This window comes from Aquarana catesbeiana, linkage group LG09, assembly GCF_042186555.1.
Source record: "Aquarana catesbeiana isolate 2022-GZ linkage group LG09, ASM4218655v1, whole genome shotgun sequence".
NCBI lineage: Eukaryota > Metazoa > Chordata > Amphibia > Anura > Ranidae > Aquarana > Aquarana catesbeiana.
In genome coordinates, this window is record NC_133332.1 from 250,280,168 (window position 1) to 250,301,990 (window position 21,823).

Below are 21,823 nucleotides of genomic sequence, written 5' to 3' on the forward strand. Positions count from 1 at the left end.
TATATACTATTGGAGTAGATATATACTGTATATACTATTGGAGTAGATATATACTGTATATACTATTAGAGGAGGTATACTTTTAAAGGAGATTAATAGTTTATACAGTATATATCTCCTTTAAAAGTATACCTCCTCTAATAGTATATACAGTATATATCTACTCCAATAGTATATACAGTATATATCTACTCCAATAGTATATACAGTATATCTCCTCTAATAGTATATACAGTATATATCTCCTCCAATAGTATATACAGTATATATCTCCTCTAATAATACATACAGTATATCTCCTCTAATAGTATATCTCTCTTCTAATAGTATATACAGTATATATCTCCTCTAATAGTATATAAAGTATATCTCTTCTAATAGTTTATACAGTATATGAGGAGATATATACTGTATATACTATTAGAAGAGATATACTGAATATACTATTAGAAGAGATATACTGTATATACTATTACAGGAGATATATACTGTATATACTATTAGAAAAGAGATATACTATTAGAGGAGATATACTGTATATACAATTAGAGGAGATATATACTGTATATACTATTAGAGGAGATATACTGTATATACTATTAGAGAAGATATATACTGTATATACTGTATATACTATTGGAGTAGATATATACTGTATATACTATTGGAGTAGATATATACTGTATATACTATTGGAGGAGATATATACTGTATATACTATTAGAGGAGATATACTGTATATACTATTAGAGAAGATATATACTGTATATACTACTGGAGTAGATATATACTGTATATACTATTGGAGTAGATATATACTGTATATACTATTATAGGAGATATACTATTAAAGGAGATATATACTGTATAAACTATTAGAGGAGGTATATACTGTATATACTATTAGAAGAGATATACTGAATATACTATTGGAAGAGATATACTGTATATACTAGAGGAGATATACTGTATATACTATTAGAAGAGATATACTGTATATACTATTAGAAGAGATATACTGTATATATTAGAGGGGATATACTGTATATACTATTAGTGGAGATATATACTGTATATACTATTAGAGGAGATATATACTGTATATACTATTAGAGGAGATATGTACTATTAGAGGAGATATACTGTATATACTATTAGAGGAGATATATACTTTTAGAAGAGATATACTGTATATACTATTAGAGGAGATATACTGTATATACTATTAGAGGAGATATATACTATTAGAGGAGATATACTGTATATACTATTAGGGGTTGAATCTAGTAAATATCTTCAGACTCAGATCTAATTTTTTTATTTAAAAGAAAAAAAGTTAAAGACTGTTTTGCAGATTTTCAAACAGAACGGTAATATTATATGCTGGACATAAAAAAACGTCTTCCTTAAAAAAAAAAAAAATAAAGTTATTTATAGAACGTTCGTTCGATTTTCTAATTGTTAGTGGGGTCAAATCGACGTTTGTTTTCAAACCACAGTGACGGGAAAATTTAGAAATAATAGAAAACTTCTTGGTCAAAGGAATTTTCTGACAGTGTATGTGGTTTTCGTTCAGAAATGACATTCATTTTAAAACTGAAATTTTCACTTGCTTTTTTTTTTTTTTTTTTTTTTTTTAATAACTTTATTTTGGGAGTGCAGATTATACATAGAATTCAACAATACAGTACAACAGTTATCTGTTTCTGTTAGTATTTATCATAAACAAAAATTTAAAGAATTTCAAGTATATATTGGTTTAATAACAGGCATGGTTCCTTTGAAATGTGCTATTAAGGCAGGTAGTCGTAGGTTAACGGTTCCAGCTTGATTTATCCATCAGTGCTGAGGAGAGTGCCCTCCATCCGCAATAAAATAGTAAGCTTAAACTAAGCATAATTCAAGCGAAGGTGCTCCAACAATGCCTTATGACTAACTATGTGACTTCCCAAGGAATCGCACCAGTCTATGCCTGTTATCTGAGTAGCGCTCTGCCATTTTTTGGTGAATTAAATCTATGTATTGCATTATATACAAATTATGGTGTTCATTCCCACGAACATAGGATTGGCACCATAATGGAATACTGCAATCCTGGGGTTTTTTCTTATTTTTTACCCTCTTCCCCCCTTACTGATGGGGAAAAGAGGCAAAGGACACTAGTAGTGTCAAAGGGAGAAAAGGGAAGTAAGAATAAGGGGAAACAGAAGTGTAGAAACAAAAAGAAAGGAGAGGTAGGTATAGGGCCCTGGAGAGACTGACGACCCGCGGCTCCGAAGCATCCAGGGGACAGACACCTATGTGTACGAGTTGTATTCATCTGAAAAGCGGAACATATTCCAACGTGTCCACCGGGTGCTATGCTCCTCCTCTTTTTCCCTGATAGCAGCTGTGAGGCTCTCCATTTGCTGAATATCACAGACCCTGCTAAACCATTGTGTCATTGTTGGAATGGACTGCTGCTTCCACATGCTGGGAATACACGCCCTAGCCGCGTTCAAGAGGTGTTTCAGCAAAGATTTGCGATACCGCTTGCTAGACATCAGAGTCAGATTCAGGAGTACTGCCGCTGGATTGTTCTGGAGAGACACATCAGTGAGTCTGTGAATGATTCCCAACACTTGTCTCCAGAAAGGAGTCAAGGCCGGACATTCCCAGAAGATGTGGATCAGTGTGCCAGTTTGTGTGCTACATCTCCAGCACAGAGGGCTGTGCCCCGGGAAAATGGATGCCAGCACCGAAGGGGTCCTGTACCATTGTGTCAGAATTTTGAAGGTAACTTCTTGGTATTAACTACATAAAGAGGATTTATGTGCAAAGAAGAGGATTCGAGTCTTTTGGTCTTCTGTAAACGTGATGTTTAGGTCCCTCTCCCACTTCCCCAAGTAAGGGGGATCCTGTTGGGACGTATGGTTCAGTAGAATGTTGTATGAGAGAGAGAGAGATTTTCGAATTGGCTCCTCGCCCATGCACAATTCCTCAAAAGGTGTAGGTTGTCTACCAAAACCCTCGACCTCTAGAAGGGATCTGAGAAAATGTGACAGTTGTAGGATCTTCCATCTGCCTAGTATGGAGTTGTTAAAGCTATGGTATGTGTTAGAAGGGTCATTCCAACCCGTCGATCCACAAAAAGTGGAGGCTCTGATTAGACTCCGATTCGAGTGGAGCCGAAAGGATCTATCGGATATTCACTTGCTTTTAACATTCTAACAACATTCTTTCATTCAGCGAATGTACAAAAATGTTTCCTATGAATATTCTTGTCTGAAAATGGATCCGTGTGACCAGCATAAGGCTCGGTACGCACCAATGCAGTTTGCTTTTGTGCACGTGATTTTGCTGCGATTTGCATTTTTGCATTTTTTTATGCTTTTTTTCTTTTTTTTTTGGCCGATTTGTTGTTGGGCAGATTTTAAGAAAAATCACAAATTGCTGCAAAAATGCATTACATGCTTTTCTGCAGCCTCCCCATTGAAGTATATTGAACCAAAAAAGCACCGTTTTGCGTTGAAAAAAGTCCCTGACCCTTTCCAAATACGCAGCGGTTGAAAAAAGCATAGATGTGAACGTTAAATGAACTGTAGTGCATTTCTACAAAAAGCACCAAAAACACAGAGGTGTGAACCAGGCCTAAGATGTTTAGTAAAATAATGGGGTTAAAATATAAATAAAAATTAGCCCTTTATAGTAAAATAAGAGCAAATAATCGCTACTGTAAGGGGTTCATTTTTTTACTGTGCAACAGTGAAAGTAATATTTACAGTAGCGATTTGCTCTTTTTGTACTATAAAGGGCTCATTTTAATTTTTTTTAACCCCATTATGTTACTGGCCGATTAATCGATTATGAAAATAGTAATCGATTACTTTCATAATCAATTCATTGCTTCAGCCCTAGATTTGACAGTTCCAAATCACATGACAAGTCGCACTCCATTGCTGCCAATGGGAGCGCTCATGTCGCAGAGATTATGAAAAAGGTTCCTGCACCACTTCTTATCGATTTCATTGCAACTTGCATAGATTTCCGTTCAGGGCCATCTTTAAGGCAGGGCAAAAGGGGCAGCTGCCCTGGGCCCTGTCATTGTTGTGGGGCCCAAAGCAGAAGCCTCATACTTGCCAACCATACCAGTTTAAATTCCCTCGTCCCTTAAAGATTTAGTCCCGTGCTGTGTCCCGATATCTCAGTGTGAAGTGCTGCTACTAATGCTGCCCAGCTCTGCCCTATTGTTGTGTACAGAGACTCACCTGCAGACCCTGTGTTTACATGTAAATAACCGCCACTATTTACATATGAATGGCTGGGGAGCCGCCTAAAGAGACAGCCGGCCAGCGGCGGCATTCATAAGTAAATAGCTGCGGCCGGTGGCATTGATATGCAAATAAAGGCAACATTCATATGTATATCATGCCCCCCTGCTGTGAGCAGATGATGAGCTGTAACCTCTAGCAACCAATCAGCGAGCAGTACTACTGTACAGTAACCTCTACCAACCAATTAACAAGCAGAAATCATTTGCTGTCACCTCTAGCAACTAATCAGTGAGCCGTTATGTGTGCTGTAACCTCTAGCAACCAATCAGTGAGCAGTACTACTGTACAGTAACCTCTACCAACCAATTAACAAGCAGAAATCATGTGCTGTCACCTCTAGCAACTAATCAGTGAGCCGTTATGTGTGCTGTAACCTCTAGCAACAAATCAGTGAGCAGTACTACTGTACAGTAACCTCTACCAACCAATTAACAAGCAGAAATCATTTGCTGTTACCTCTAGCAACTAATCAGTGAGCCGTTATGTGTGCTGCAACCTCTAGCAACCAGTCAGTAAGCAGTAATTATATGCTGTAACTGCTGGCAACCAATCGCAATTGCTGCCTGATCTGATACAGTAAACTAATTTTATATTATTATATGTCTCAACGCAGGTGGAGAGTGAAATTGCATGGGGGGTGGGGGGGGCCAAGAAATGTTTTTCCCAGGGTCCAATCAATATTAAAGATGGCCCTGCTTCTGTTAAATGAAGTCGCAAGCTGCAACGAAATGGGCAGTGCAGATCACACCGGTGTGGACACTTTTGTCCATGCATCCTATTTTACTGTAATATACCACGACAGGATGCATCTGACAACAGTGTGCTTTCTTGTATGCATACGGCAATGGTCACGTGACCATTAATATAGAGTCTTCACAGATATAGCTTGTGCTAAATGACTAGACATCTGCCATCTTTCCAAAGACATCTTGTCCTTGTCTCTTATCTGCTGCTAAGCATATTGTGCCTGTGCTTAGACCAAGCCACCATATTGCTGTGGAGACCAGTCACCACCCAGCAGGGAAATCTCCTAATTGTGTGCGTCAGTGCGTTACGGGCGAGAAGAACAACGATGCTACACTAAAGAACGAAGCAGCAACTCAGACATGGTGTTCTAGCAGACAGTGGCTGTCCTATGTTCTGTGTGTGTTCTCGGGCAGTGTCTTCCCTGGATGGCGTGTGTGCTCTGATTGTAACTTACTACATGCTGTGTCACTGCAAATACTCCGTTTGCACGTTCTTTCATTTCTGACGCATGTGCAGTGCCTGTGCTCGTTATTTTGATGTACACTATATTGTCAAAAGTATTGGGAGGTCTGCCTTTACAGACACATGAAATTCAACCACTTCAAGACCAAGCCTATTTCCGACACTTGTTGTTTACAAGTTAAAATCAGTATTTTTTGCTTGAAAATTACTTAGAACCCCCAAACATTTTATATATATATATATATATATATATATATATATATATATATATATATATATATATATATATATATATTACAGTATCTCACAAAAGTGAGTACGCCCCTCACATTTTTGTAAATATTTTATTCTATCTTTTCATGTGACAAAAACTGAAGAAATTACACTTTGCTACAATGTAAAGTAGTGAGTGTACAGCTTGTATAACAGTGTAAATTTGCTGTCCCCTCAAAATAACTCAAAACACAGCCATTAATGTCTAAACCGCTGGCAACAAAAGTGAAGTGAAAATGTCCAAAATGGTCCCAAAGTGTTGATATTTTGTGTGGCCGCCATTATTTTCCAGCACTGCCTTCACCCTCTTGGGCATGGAGTTCACCAGAGCTTCACAGGTTGCCACTGGAGTCCTCTTCCACTCCTCCATGATGACATCACAGAGCTGGTGGACGTAGAGACCTTGCACTCCTCCACCTTCCGTTTGAGGATGCCTAATAGGGTTTAGGTCTGGAGACATGCTTGGCCAGTCCATCACCTTTGCCCTCAGCTTCTTTAGCAAGGCAGTTGTCGTCTTGGAGATGTGTTTGGGGTCGTTATCATGTTGGAATACTGCCCTGCAGCCCAGTCCCCAAAGGGAGGGGATCATGCTCTGCTTCAGTATGTCACAGTACATGTTGGCATTCACGGTTCCCTCAATGAACTGTAGCTCCCCAGTGTCGGCAGCACTCACGCAGCCCCAGACCATGACACTCCCACCACCATGCTTGACTGTAGGCAAGACACACTTGTCTTTTTACTCCTCAGTTGCCACCACACACGCTTGACACCATCTGAACAAAATACGTTTATCTTGGTCTCATCAGACCACAGGACATGGTTCCAGTAATCCATGTCCTTAGTCTGATTGTCTTCAGCAAACTGTTTGTGGGCTTTCTTGTGCATCATCTTTAAAAGAGGCTTCCTTCTGGGACGACAGCCATGCAGACCAATTTGATGCAGTGTGCGGGTTATGATCTGAGCATAATGGTGGGAAAAGAATGTACTATGGATTGGACCAGGCTGACATACTGCAAGTAAATGACCGTTTTAACCTCTAATTCTTCATTCAACCCATTGGGCAAAAGCATGTTGAGCTTGTAAATCCATAGAGTTTCACGTTGACATAAGCGCAGGAATCTCACATTATCCGTGAGGTCACCCTTAGGTACAAATTTGATGACCAAAACCGACAGTTCTTTAAAGTGTTTGTTATGGTGGGTAGCTCTTTAAAGTGTTTGTTATGGTGGGTAGCAAAATGGCGGAGGAAGCTGTGCTCATCTGCACCTTTCTTAACAAACCTGCGGTGTTCACCAACCCTAGTGTGTAGGGCCCGAATGGTACGACAACGTACAATAGGTTGCATGGGCACCGCAAGACATATATAATAAATTAGAAGGAACAAGTCGTAAGTTGACTGATGGAATAGGCGTTGTTAGAGCTGTCATGGAAAGGAGACTGGCCATGGGTAATAAATTGGCATGTTAGACAGCCCCCTTTCCTGCACTGAAAAATGCCAACCCAATTGTCAAAGTAACCCCTAATATCTATGATTCTGACAGAAATCATATTGCCCCCAGCAAACCCAAAAGGACTGAGCCTAAGGGTGCGAGCCTTCTTAAAGACAACCTGAGGAGCAGGTGGTAAGTGGGGGCCTAATTTTGGATGTGAGCAGAGAATAGGCCAATGCTTTTTGACTATAGTGGTAATGGCCCTAATGGTCCTAATGGTCCAGATTCCTGTCTGTGGCGTTGTTGTGACACCCCGCCCTGCAGCCCAGCCGTGTTCCATCGGAGCCCTCTTGTTATCTATGCGGCCCCAGCCTCCAGGTACTTAGAGGTCTGGTCCACCATTATAATGCACATATGATTTTTATCAGGCTGCTGTATTCCACGGTACTTCACCCCCCCACCTTTATGGAATAAAGGATTTATTTTTACTAACCAGAGGTCCGGTCCTACGCATTGCTGGGGTCCAGCGCTGTCTTCCCTTGTTGATTTGGTTTGTTTGCCTCATTGGTCTATGAGTCGGGGAGAGCAGCTGCCTCAGCTTGACGATTTGTTTTACCCATTTGGGCTATCATTGATGCGCCTGGATATTTGTTTTCTAAGACCTGTGTGGGGATGGAAAAGGGGCTGCAAATTTCATAGATTGCCGCACAACGATTGCAGCGATCTTACCCAGAAGTGGGAGCGGGTACCTGGATTTGACAGGTATCCGCTCCCCCCAAAACATGCCAAATGTGGCAGTGGAGAGGGGGAAGAAGTAAACAAGTGGAGCTTCCCCTTTTGGTTGGAGCTCCGCTTTAGGAATTCCTTTCACTGGAACTAAGGAACCAAGCCATAACCCTGAAAACATCCCCACACCATAATGCCCCCTTCACCAAATGATTTGGACCAGTGCACAAAGCAAGGTCCATAAAGATATGGATTGGGGTAGAGGAACTTGAGTCCTGACCTCAACCCGATAAAACACCTTTGGGATAAATTAGAGCAGAGACTGCGAGGCAGGCCTTCTTGTCCACATCAGTGCCTGACCTCACAAATGCATTTCTGGAAGAATAGTCAAACATTTCCATAGACACACTCCTAAACCTTGTGGACAGCCTTCCCAGAAGAGTTGAAGCTGTTATAGCTGCAAAGGGTGGGCCAACTCAATATTGAACCCTACGGACTGGGATGCCATTAAAGTTAATGTGCGTGCAAAGGTAGGCATCCCAGTATGAGTATGTGCAGTGTCTGTGCTTAGGCTGTGCAGTGGATGTGTTCTGAGTGAGTGTGCAGTGCCGTGGAAATACTCTCTTCACTTCCTGTCCCATAGCCAAACAGGAAGTGAGAGGAAATTCCTCCAAAGTTGTGCAATCCTATAACTAGTGTCTCCCTTGGAAGATTTCTCCACTATTCCTGTTATGGGGGCAACCTAAAATTTGGGATTTTCTTTTACACTTGGTGATAACGATTAACAGGACAAATAGAGAGGGGGAAAAAATCACTAACGGGGACACAGACAGAAGTAAAAACCTGACAGGGATTCTAATACCTCTCCACCAGTGGCGGCTGATGCTAAACTTTTGGGGGGGTAGCAAAGAAACCCCCCCCCCTCAGGACCGTCCGCACTCAGCCTCTCCTGGAGACGACGGTAGAGTCGAAGATGCCCTGGGAGCATTGTGGGGAGCTTTGTTTTTTCCACATTTAGATTACTAAACACAACTCAGATGATAATGTATGAGGACATGCAAATCAATGACCGGTGATGGTCCCCTGCACTCCCCCCTCCACGGTGACGGTCCCCAGCACTCCCCGGCACTCTGCCCCTCCAGGGCTTCCTCGGCTTCTCCTCCCGGCCAACCCAATCTGCCTCCTATCCTGATTGGCCGGGAGGAGAAACCTGAAGAAAATAGTGAATTTTAATTAGCTATTGTCACAAGTGGGTGGGCTCGGACACAGTTCTCTCTTACTTTAACCACTTGCTGACTGCGCTATAGCCAAATGACAGTTACAGCGCGGATAGCTAGTTCTGGGAGGGCGTCAAATGATGGTCTCCCGTGATCCCGTGATCGTGCCCGCTCTGTGACCACAGGGATGGTCATTGGAAAAGTGCCTTCTTACTTTGGTGGTCTCCATGAAGCCTCAATTTACACTGGTGGTCTGTGCTAAGTTGGCGGTTAGGGAAAAATGACCTTCATAGATTGGTGGTGGTTGGTGGAGAAGGATCCCATAACACTAGTGACCAGTGGGAAGGATGCTCATTACTATGGTGGTGAGTAGGAAGAATGTTATTTACATTGGTGGTCAGTGGGGAAAAAATGCTTTACATTGGTGATCAGTGGGAAGAATGCTCCTTACATTGGTGATCAGTAGAAAGAATGCTCCTTACATTGGTGATCAGTGGGAAGAATGCCCCCTTATAGAGGTGGCCAGTGGGAAGAATGTTCCTTACATTGGTGGTCAGTGGGAAGAATGTTCCTTACATTGGTGGACAGTGGGAAGAATGCTCCTTAAATTGGTGGTCAGTGGAAAGAATGTTCCTTACATTGGTGGTCAGTGGGAAGAATGTTCTTTACATTGGTGGTCAGTAGGAAGAATGTTCCTTACATTGGTGATCAGTGGGAAGAATGCTCCTTAAATTGGTGGTCAGTGGGAAGAATGCTCCTCACAGGCAGCTGAAAACTCATTGATGTCAATGGAGAGGTAGAATTTGCTTATTGCTCACTAACAGCCTTTAGACCCAAGAGTTAGAATCCTGGTTCCGAGAGGTTGCTTTAATGTCATTTGTTGGCATAGGCAATGGTTAGACAATTTTTTTGTTTTACAGGGTATGTTAATAATATCTTGTTTTTTTAAAGCATCCATTAATTTGAAGTGATGTATTAATTTATAACACTTTGCTTTTTGTTACTGTTTGCAGGTTTGTCGGATAATGTAGCAGACTTTGAGAAGAGAAGGCAAATATACGGTGTGAACTTCATACCTCCCAAAAAACCCAAAACCTTCCTGCAGTTAGTCTGGGAAGCCCTTCAGGACGTGACTCTCATCATTTTAGAAATTGCTGCCATCGTCTCTCTGGGCCTTTCATTCTATGCACCGCCAGGAGAACAAAGTGAGAGTACGTGTTCCTTCCTTTCCAATTATATTGCTTGATCTGCTAGAGCTGTGTTTTCTTAGATCGTGTTCTGTGGACAGTTGATGATCCATGAGTGTGTTCCTTACCTGTATTTCCTATGCCATTTCTTGTAGCATGCAGTATGCTGCCATTGGTGGCAGTGGGTGGTGGGCCGATAAAATGTTTGCTGCTGCAATTACTGTGTTGCCCTTAGAGTTTTACTTTATATCTGCAGCCAGGGTATCATTCAGATAATAAAGTCTCGTATTAAAAGGATGTGAGACTCATGGATGCAATATCACGTGCTGGAAAAGGAGACCCAGGTTTCAGTTATCTAATAATTAGCCAACTTATTTTATTATCATAAACACTCTATAAGTAGGTCTTCTAAGATGAGGGTGGAGGCTTGCCCAGTAAAAAGCTTGTCCTACTTACGGTTAACCCCTTCGTGCCTAAGGGTAAAACAAATCTTGATGCCTAAGTACAATTTTGCAACTTTGACATGTGTTAGTAGAATCGTACATATCATCACAACTACTTTATGCATCCAGGGGGATTATACCGTGTTTTTTTCTGGACAAATTGGGCTTTCATTTGGTGGTAAATGGTGATGGATATCTCCTAAAAAAGAAAATTATTATCAAAGGAAAACTGGCCCAAAATCGAAAAAAAAAAAAAATTTAACCACTTGCCACCCGCCATATAGCAAAATGACATCTGCAAAGTGGTTGCGATATCCTGACCGGACATCGCATGACGTCTTTCAGGATACCAAGCAGCTGCGCCTCCCCCCCCCCCCCCCGGGGGCGCGCATCACTGCGATCGTTGTTGCGGCGTGTCAGTCTGACACACCGCTACTCTGATCTAGGTAAAGAGTCTGTGACAGAGACTCTTTACCACGTGATCAGCCATGTCCAATCACAGCTGATCACGATGTAAATAGGAAGAGCCGGTGATCTGCTTTTCCTTACTCGCATCTGACAGACTGATTGTTTATCAGCACAGCTCCCCCCCTCAGATGCCCACCCAGGACAACCAGGATTTCCCGCCAGGACCACCAGGGATGGCCACCACACTGAACCACCAGGTATGCCACCCTAGACCACCAGGGAAATGCCAACCAGTGCCCAGTTAGCTGCCAATCAGTGCCCAGGCAGCTGCCAATCAGTGCCCAGGTAGCTGCCAATCAGTGCCAAAGAAAAATGCCTGCCAGTGCCACCAGTGATGCCTATCAGTTAAATCTATCAGTGCCAGCCATCAGTGCCCATTAATGCCACCTATCAGTGCCCATTAGTGCTGTCTATCAGTGCCACCCATAAGTACCCATCAGTGCAGCCTTTCAGTGCCCATCAGTGTTGCGTATCAGTGCCCACCAGTGCCACCTATCTATGAGTGCCCATCAGTGCCTCCTATCAATGCCTATCATCAGTACCACCACATCGGTGCCGCCTTATCAGTGCTCATCAGAGCAGCTTATCAGTGCCCATTAGTGAAGGAGAAAACATACTTATTTACAAAATTTTATAACAAAAACGAAGAAACTTTTTTTTCAAAATTTTCTGTCTTTTTTTATTCGTTTAGCAAAAAATAAAAACTGCAGAGGTGATCAAATACCACCAAAAGAAAACTCTATTTGTGGGAACAAAATGATAAAAATTCTGTTCGGGTACAATGTAAGGTATTGAAGTGGTTAAATAAAGCTGTATATTTCTTACTACTACCATAACCTACCACCAAAGAACAACCCAAAATAAATTCTCCTGCTCTTTACAATCGCAGCGATACAAAATATGTGTATGTTAGTTGTTGTTTGTACCCAGTGGCGGCTGGTGCTCCATTTTTTTTGGGTGGGGGCGGCAAACAGGCGGCGGCCAATGCGGTCTTAGGACCCACTTCCTGTCTTGATTGGCCGCGAGGAGAATCAGGAAGACAATAGCGAATGTTGATTCGCTAATGTCACAAGTGGGTGGGTTCTGGGTGCAGTGCTCTGCGCCTCAAGCCCAACCTTTTTGAAGCCAATTAGAGCCTCAGGCTGTAATCATGTGCTTCAAAAAAGAAAAACCTCCTAGAAATCTATGCGTCCGGCACCCCGCATGGAGATTAGGGGCCAGCGCATAGAGATTAGGGGGGCAGCACCCCTTATGGATTGGCCACCACTGTTTGTACCCATAGTACAGCCCAGAAACAATAGTGCACATTTTGCTTTTTTTTAATCATACCTAAAACACACCGACACTGATACTAATTAAAATAATTCTGTCGAAAAAATACTGACCCTAACCTTGACCTTTGACCCTGACCCAAACACTAACCCTGGCACTGAGCTAGTTCAAACCTTGATCTATGTATTTTTTTTAAAAAATTCTTCTTCTTTTTTTACACACCCTTTTCTTTCTCTCTTTTTCTGCAAGCAAAGAGAGAGATACAATGTAGCTCTGTCCTCCATTCACAGAGAGCGAAAACATGGGGGCGGGCTTTACAGTGACTGATCACTGTGGTAGCCAGCCAGAGGCTATCACAGAAATCAGGTGACCCGGAATCAGGAGTTGAGGGTCCCGATCATTAGTATGGAGCCCAAGGCTCTCGGTAATACGCAAATATGCAGCCCCACCCAAAAAAGTCCAGCCGGGCCACATATTTGTGTGAGGGCAGCGTCAAGGGGAATATATACAGGCCATAAGTAGAGCCAACGCATTTTGGGGGAAATGTTTCCCCCTTCATTGGGGCTGTGTTGGCAGACGTGGTTGTGATAGACCTGGAACCAGAAACAACTACAAACATAACCCTTTTGGTGCTGTTAGATTGTAGAGTTGCAGCATGGTAAGTAGTTCTTGGGATGCTCAGCTTTCCCACGACCGCGTTTCGGGGGGTAATGCATTTCCCTTCATCGGGTCTGTGTTATTGGATATGGTTGGGACAGACCTTGAACCAGAAAACAACTATCAACATGACCCTTTTGGTGACTGTAGAGTTATAGCATGTTATGTAGGTTTTTGAGAACCTTGGAGAAGACCCAGTGACATAACCCTCATCTAGAGAGTCCACAGGAAGCCGTGGTGTAAGCTAGTTATTTTTCACCTTATGTCTCAGAAAGTATTACAACCAGACAGTTAGTAATTTCCATTAAAGGTTTGCAGTCACAGCCCCCATATATCTTTGGGCGTGGAAATCTAGGCTTTGATGACCGCTAGATGTGAATTAATTTAAAGTGGAGCTTCACCCAAAAAGGGGAAGCTCACTTTAAGGCCTCCTCCCCCCTCCTCTTTCACAAATGGCACTTTTTTCTGGGGGGTTTAGCAGGTACCTTGTGTTGACGAGTACCCATTCTCACTTCCGCTCGGGTCACCTTGGTGGTGTTTTGAAATACATTTTGGAGTTACCTCTCCTCCTATTGCATTCTGCATGATATAAAATAAATTAAAAATGTAGCAGAAAGAGCGGGAACCCTTTGTAGTGGCTGGAACATGGGTGCAGATCTGGGAAGTTCACAGCGCTTGTCATCAGAGTCCCAAAATGTAGAGCAACAATGTAAACTGAAGCGCCACACCACTGCTAAAAGGTCCAGATACGACATTATTCCACTAAAAGTCAGATGATTTATCCAAAGAGTTTCCAAGGTGTTTCCAAGCTTTGGCTGCCAAACCAGCTGCTGATGAGACCTATGCTTGCAATTACACTTGGAAGGATACCATTAAAGGTATAATTCACTTCTATTCCATTGATAATGTTTTCAATCTCAAGTCCTGATCGGTGATGGACCCTTGAAATGCATTGGATACTCTTTTGATTGCCCACCAGGCTATTATTGGCATAAAGGCATATCTGGACCTTTTAGCAGTGGTGCGGCACTTCAATTTACCTTTTTGTTGCATTACACTTCAAGGCAAGGAGACCGTGGAGACCCTCTGGAGTGTAGAGGCCACCTGCCCGGAAACAATCAACACCAATGCCCTAAGATAAAATAACAATACCAATAAGAAAACCATACAGGTCCGGCACTATTTTTCCACTCTCCCTAATTTTTCAACATGTAGAACATTAATATCTGGTGGGCTGACCCTTTAAAACCAACTTAAACTGGAAGTTCAGTCAAACACTAACTATTCTTAAATCTACTCCCACCCTCATTATAAGCCTATTCTATCTACCTTGTAACAGAAAGATCTGTATACTTACCTTTGGTGAGGGTGCTCTACCTTTGGTAGAGGACTCCCTCTACACTGAAGCTGGTGCTGGGACCGGATCATGTGACTGGACTGGAGCACCCTCAGAATAGTCAAGCATACAGCTCTTTCCTTTCACAGGGTAGATAGAATAGGCTTAGAATGGAGGTGGGAGTAGATTTAAATATAGTTAGTGTTTCACTGAATTTCCACTTGAACTTCGAACCCTGACTTCAGGTCTGATGTTCACTTCTTTTGCTCTGGAGAGAGAAGGTTCCTTTATGAAGCAGGGTCACTGATTGTTTGGCACTGTCTGAACATTAATTCTATTCCTTATTCATTTATCAGCCATGGCTGAGAAGTGGAAATGGCAGAAATGCAACACTTTCTGGGGCCCAAAGAGCCAAATCCAACAAACCCATATTTTATTAATCAGAGTAATGGAGAGTGGTGGACCATGTATGTGTCCGGACGGCGCACATACATGGTTCCTCTCAATGACCCGAGGCATTACCACTACAAAGCCCTCACTCTCTCATCTATGAATACCTGATACTACCCTTCATTTGAGAGATCCTAGTATATGGCCGGCTGCTGTCCTCATTTTACTCCAGACAACAGTGACCTCTGATCGGATCGCGATCATATGCACCTTACTATTATTTACAGTTTCTGGTCTTACCATTCCCAATGAATCTCTAGCTCCTGAGGAAGCGTTCTGCGAAACGCGAAACATGTAGAGCAACCAGAGATTATCCATCGTGGATCACCAAACCTGCAGCATTCAGCTTGTGTTAGCTTTTTGACTATCTACTGTGTAACACTTGGGGAAGAATCTCTCCTCCACCTTGACCAAGTGATCTGTTTATGTACTTATAATCTTTCCATTACTATACAAGCTTGCAGGATAGGTTCCACACGGCATACCAATATTAGGTCCTATGCCTAGTCTGATGTGATTTTAAACATGTTTGTCTGTCCATTGTCTTTTTACTTTATTAATAAAAAACCCCTAAACCAACCTACCTTTTTGTAGTTTAATATTGTTGTGCCTTTAAAGTCCCATCCCTAGATTCTATATATCCAAATACCGTTGACATTAAAAATTGCAAGACCAACCAATTTATTCTCTAGAGCCTCTGCTTAAAAATATATATATATAATGTTTGGGGTTTCTAAGTAATTTTCCAGCTAAAAATACTGATTGTTACATGTGAACAGTAAGTGCCAAAAAAGGCCCAGACTGGAAGTAATTAAAGTGTTACTAAATCCACAGCAGTAAAATCAGTCTGTATATGCAGTAAAGCATGCTTGTTATACTCACTGTGGAACCTAAGGGTTAATCCTCTGCTTTGTGTAAAAAGGCTATTTGATATTGTATGCTAGACATGTGCACTGCCAAAAAATTTGTTTGTTTTCTTTTCATTCTGGGTTTTTTTTTTTCGTTTTTGTGTAAATTCGTAAATTAGAAAATTCATAAATTCATAAATTAGAAAATTCGTAAATTTGAAAATCTGAAAATTCAATAATCCGAAAATTCGATAATCCAAAAATAAGAAAGAAAATCTGAAAATTCTAAATAATAATGAACTAATAATAACTAACTATTAAATTATTGGTATTGGAATTTGTAATGATTATGAATTTATCTGAAGTTACGAATTATCCAAAATAACGAATGCCACATCTAAACAAATGGAACAGATCGAATTAATAACCAATAATAATAATAATACGTTTTTCATTGTTATTGGTATTTATTATTATTAATTTGTTATTATTAATTCGATCCGTTCCATTTGTTTAGATGCAGCATTCGTTATATTGGATGATTCGTAAGCATCGTAAGCTAAGTTACGAATTATCTGAAATAACGAATGCTGCATCTAAACAAATGGAACGGAATAAATTAATAATAAATAATAATAATAATAAAAAGTTTTAATTATTATTATTAATACTTATTATTATTATTTTTTTACATTTCATTCGTTTAGATGCAGCATTCCTTATTTCGGATAATTTGTAGCTTCGGATAAATTCGGATTTGTTACGTTCACTAGCAGCCAAATTTGAAAGGAAATTCTACTAACTATAATTTAATAGTTATTATTAGTTAGTTAGTTATTATTTAGAATTTTCGGATTTTCGTTCTTTCGAATTTTCAGATTTGCTTTCTTATTTTTGCATTTTCAAATTTTCGGATTTTCTAATTTGGGAATTTACTTATTTTCGAATTTTCTAATTTATGAATTTTCAAATTTTCGAATATTCAAATTTACTTTAATTTGTTTTCGTTAATTCAGATGTTTCTGAATTACCTAATTTGATGAAATTCGTTAAAAAATTAATTTGGAACGAAACTAATTGCACATGTCTATTGTATGTACAGATCTTCTTCTCCCTGCACTGTCCCCCTTGACAAGTCTGGATAAGAGAGCCTTTGGAGTCAGGTTGCACATGCTCAGTTTGGTGTGTATTGCTAGAGAGTTTTTTTTTTTTCTTGGGAGAATGCATGTGATCAGCACAGGGCCAATCAACACTGTCCAGACAGAGGGTCAGGGGCCCTCCGGCCTCATAGGACAGCTCAGTGCAGTATAAAAACTCCTCCTACAAGCTTCACCAGGAACTGATAGAAATCACAAGACTGCTATATACTGCAGATGAGAAAAGGTATTTAGCAGTTTATTTTTACTAAAATAATTGTATTTTCATGTTCTGTGTATTGTGGGAGATCAGATATAGTGACTGCAGTGGCGCCTAGGCTTAGTAACATTTTAAGCTAAGGGCTGTGCGTGGCGTGGACCCTCAGCAACATCATGCACAATGCAGGACTATTAACTAGGGTTGTCCCGATGCCGATACTAGTATTGGCATCGGGACCGATACTGAGCATTTGCACGAGTACTTGTACTCACACAAATGCTCCTGATGCCTAATCCGAAACCTGCACGCAAGCAGAAGTCAGCGGGTGGAGACGTCACATTCGGTGACGGAATAAACGGAATTCGGTCAGCGGTTGAACCCCCCCCCGACGCCCATCTTGGTACACCCTGCACTCGGCCGCAGTAAGCCAGCAGCGGACATCTTGTTACACCTAGCCCATATAGTTTGGCTGGGTGTAACAAGATGTCAGCTACAGTAAGCAGCAGCGGATTGCAAGGTGTACCAAGATGAGCGTCACAGGTAGCATAGCCATCTATCAGTGCCAGCCACCTGTCAGTGCCACCTATCAATGCCCATCATTAGTGCCAGCCATCAGTCAGTGCCACCTATCAGTGCCCATCAGTCAGTGCCACGTATCAGTGCCCATCAGTCAGCGCCATCTGGGCACTGATGGGCGTCACAGGCAGCATAGCCATCTAGCAGTGCCAGCCATCAGTCAGTGCCACCTATTAGTGCTCATAAAAAAAGTATTGATAAACGGTATCAACGAGTGAAAAAAGTATCGGTACTTGTATTCGGTCTTAAAAAAGTGGTATGTGGACAACCCTACTATTAACCCTGCATTGTACATAGGGTTGCCACCTGTCCAGGATTCACCCGGACAGTCCGGGTTTTGAATCATGTGTCTGGGTTTCAGTCTGTCTGAAACCCATACACATTATTCAGACTGGGCTGTGGCTCCCCAAGTAACTGAGATAGTTACACAAAACTTTGTTCCCATCCAGGAGCTGCAGGCCGATGTCTGGGGGCAGGTCCAGCATCTCTGGGGGGGGTGATGTCAGCAAGAGCAGTTTGGCCACACCCACTGTTCCAGGTGTCCCAGGTCTTTTATACACTGGAACCTTGGTTATCGAGTAACGAGTGCTTTGAAAGACGAGCAACGTTTTTTTTTTTTTTTTAATTCTGACTCGGTTTGCGAGTGTTGTCTTGCAAAACAATCAGAATTCAAGCTAATGTGGTGTGCAGTACCGCATTAGGCCAGAGGTGCGGGGGGCGCCGGTGACACTGGGAACGGTTCGGAGCTGTACAGAAATACTCGGAAACACTGGGAAATACTCCGTTCCCAAGCCTTTCCGAGGGTTTCCAAGTTCAGCCGAGCTGTCCCCGAGTATTTTTGAGGCTCTCTGGCTGTCCCCGAGTATTTCTGAGGCTCTCCGGCGCCCCCCCTCCCACCTCTGGCCACATGCGGTATTCCATGCAATAGAAGTCAATGCGGAACAAATTATCTTCGTTTCCATTGACTCCTATGGGGAAACTTGCTTTGATATGCGAGTGCTTTGGATCACAAGCATTCTACTGGAACGAATTATGCTCGTAATCCAAGGTTCTACTGTAATTCTTTAGTGTATATTACGGGGGGGGGAAAATGACCTGTGCCTCTAAAGTGTTCGGGTTTGGCTTGAAGAAAAGGTGGCAACACTAATTGTACATTAGGAGGTGTTAATGCAACCATGGGCAGAAGCTGCTTAGAGAGGTGGGGGACCAGTCACCTGGATGGAGGAAGCCTGCCAAAACCAGAAATAAGGTAAGTTATACACCTTATCCCTTCACCCCCAGACTATATGAGCATTTAAGCCTTGTGGGGCAGGGGGGCTGCACTGCAACGGTACATTTTGTCTCATTTAGCTCTAAGACAAGAGAATCAACAGCTGCTAAAAGCTAGCCACATGCTCTACTGTCCACAGCTGCTTCTGAACTGAAGGTGAACTGGCCGACCATTGGTGGTACACGGCTAGTCTACACTTGATGGCCCTTTAAAGAGAGCCGAATTCAGGCTGTAAAAGTCCCGGTTAAATGAGGTAAAGCAGATTTCTTCTGTTCTAAATCAATTCTTCTTTTAATTTTTCATGCTTGCAGGATTCAAGCAGCTCTCATCATTTTAAGTATTTATGCCTTTTCTTGAAGTATGTACCATGGTTCCCATCTAAAGAACATCCTGTATTATCTTCTAACATGATGCCTCCAGGAGGCTATGTGTGAATGGATCAGTGCTACGTTATGTATTGCTGTCCCAACACACATGGGCTCTGTCCACCATTGACTGGACTTTTTATACCGATAGGAAAGGCAGAAACACAGGACCAAAAATAAAATTAGTATACAAAACCGCTCGCTGATGTGATGATCTTGTCCAATCATTTTTATAGTCTTTTTTTTTTTAATTACGGTAACTACTTAAGGACCAAGCCTATTTTTCAGACTCTGTGTTTACAAGTTAAAATTTTTTTTTTTGCTAGAAAATTACTTGGAACCCCCAAACATTATATATATTTTTTTCAGACACCCTAGAGAATAAAATGGTGGTTTTTGCAATACTTTATGTCACACTGTATTTGCGCGGCGGTCTTACAAGCCCAATTTTTTTTGGAAAAAATACAATTCTTTGAATTAAAAAAATAAGACAACAGTAAATTTAGCACAATTTTTCTGTATATTGTGAATGATAATGTTACGCTGAGTAAATTGATACCCAACATGTCACGCTTCAAAATTGCGCCGGCTCATGGAATGGCGACAAACTTTGACCCTTAAAAATGTCTACAGGTTACCAGTTTTGAGTTACAGAGGAGGTCTAGGGCTAGAATTATTGCTCTCGCTCTAACGATCGGGGCGATACCTCACATGTGTGAACACCGTTTTCATAGGCGGGCGTGAGTTACGTACGCGTTCGCTTCTGCGTGCGAGCTCGGCGGGACGCTTTACATTTTTTGTTTATTTTTTTTCTCATTTAGTTTACTTTTTATTTTTTATTTTGACACTGTCCTTTTTAAAAAAAATGTTTTGGGTCACTTTTATTCCTATTACAAGGAATGTAAACATCCCCTTGTAATAGAAAAAAAAGCATGACAGGACCTCTTAAATGTGAGATCTGGGGTCAAAAAGACCTCACATCCCACATTTACACTACAATGCAATAAAAAAAAAAATTTAAAAAGGTCATTTTTTTTTCTTGCAAAAAAAAAATTCCCCTTTAAGACCATTGGGCAGAAGTGACGTTTGATGTTGCTTCCACCATCCAATGGTATGGAGCCGAGGGGGGGACCATCTTTCCCTCACTCAACATCCAGCCTGTGGGGGGAGAGGACGCGATCGTCTCCGCCAATACCGACGGCTCCAATAAGCGGCGGAGACAACTGGAGAGTGATGTGGGGGGGGGGGGGTCCTCGCGGCAAATCCACTGCGGAGACCACTTTTAGCTGAAATCAGACCGCACCACTTTTGAAGAGGATACCGGGGTTATGTCAGCTAGCTGCTGTCCTAACAATGGTATTCCACTTCAAACAGCCGATGTACAACTGCGGCGGGCGATCCTTAAGTGGTTAAATATATCGGCTATTATTATATGATAGTGGTTCCCCAATTCCTCGTCTTCTTCAAGGGAAACCTCATTAGATCCTGGATATTTTTTTTTTTTTTTGTAAAGATTCTAACCATATTGGAATACCTAAAAAAAAAAAAAAAAAATTAGAACAGACTGAACAAGGAATTTGGGGTTTTTTAAAATATTCAAACCTTAATCAGTTATTGATATAAACTATACAAAGGGTTGCAGATGGTTGGGGTGGTACCTTGCTGCAGATGGTTGGAGTGGCACTGTGCTGCAGATGGTTGGGTTGGCACTGTGTTGTAGATGGTTGGGGTGGCACTGTTTTGCAGATGGATGGGGTAGCACTGCGTTGCAGATGGTTGGAGTGGCACTGTGCTGCAGATGGTTGGAGTGGCACCGTGCTGCAGATGGTTGGAGTGGCACCGTGCTGCAGATGATTGGAGTGGCACCGTGCTGCAGATTGTTGAAGTGGTACCGTGCTGCAGATGGTTAGAGTGGCACTGTGCTGCAGATGGTTGGGTTGGCACTGTGTTGCAGATGGTTGGGGTGGCACTGTTACCTGCTCCAAGCCTGAACTTGGCTTCCATCACTCTACCCAGTGGTTCCCGTGGGATATAACCATATTGGATGGATCTCCAGTGTTAGTCTCCCGTTGTCCAAGGCTGACTGTCCCCCCATTCAAGCACATGCTGATGTTCAGTGCATTATTCATTTAATTTTATCATTGTGAGAATTTACTTTTTAATACTGTGTTATTGTGTGTATGTTTTCCTCTACGATTATGTGTTTTTATTACAGTGCTTCTTAACATGGTTTCACTAGTAGTTACTACTGTTACCTTAGAGTATTATCTATGATAGGTTTATCACTGTTTTATTAAAACATACAATTTACGCCTGTTGCATATTGCATTTTGTTTTCTACACAAATATCCTCAGCGCTGGACTTCATGTGTTTTTTTTTGTTTTTTTTGTTATGATCTGTTTCTATCAGTTACGGTTTGTCTGGCT

General features: G+C 41.7%; 1 protein-coding gene across 8 annotated transcripts in view; it reads left to right on the forward strand.

Moving 5' to 3' along the window:
- The window catches only part of ATP2B3 (ATPase plasma membrane Ca2+ transporting 3), a 469,026-nt gene that overhangs the window by 301,105 nt on the left and 146,098 nt on the right, over nt 1–21,823 (forward strand). For all 8 annotated transcript variants that reach the window (XM_073600159.1, XM_073600154.1, XM_073600156.1 and 5 more), the window contains exon 4: nt 10,182–10,379. In XM_073600159.1, coding sequence (XP_073456260.1) covers nt 10,182–10,379 — 198 coding nt within the window. The remainder of the gene's footprint in view (nt 1–10,181; nt 10,380–21,823) is intronic.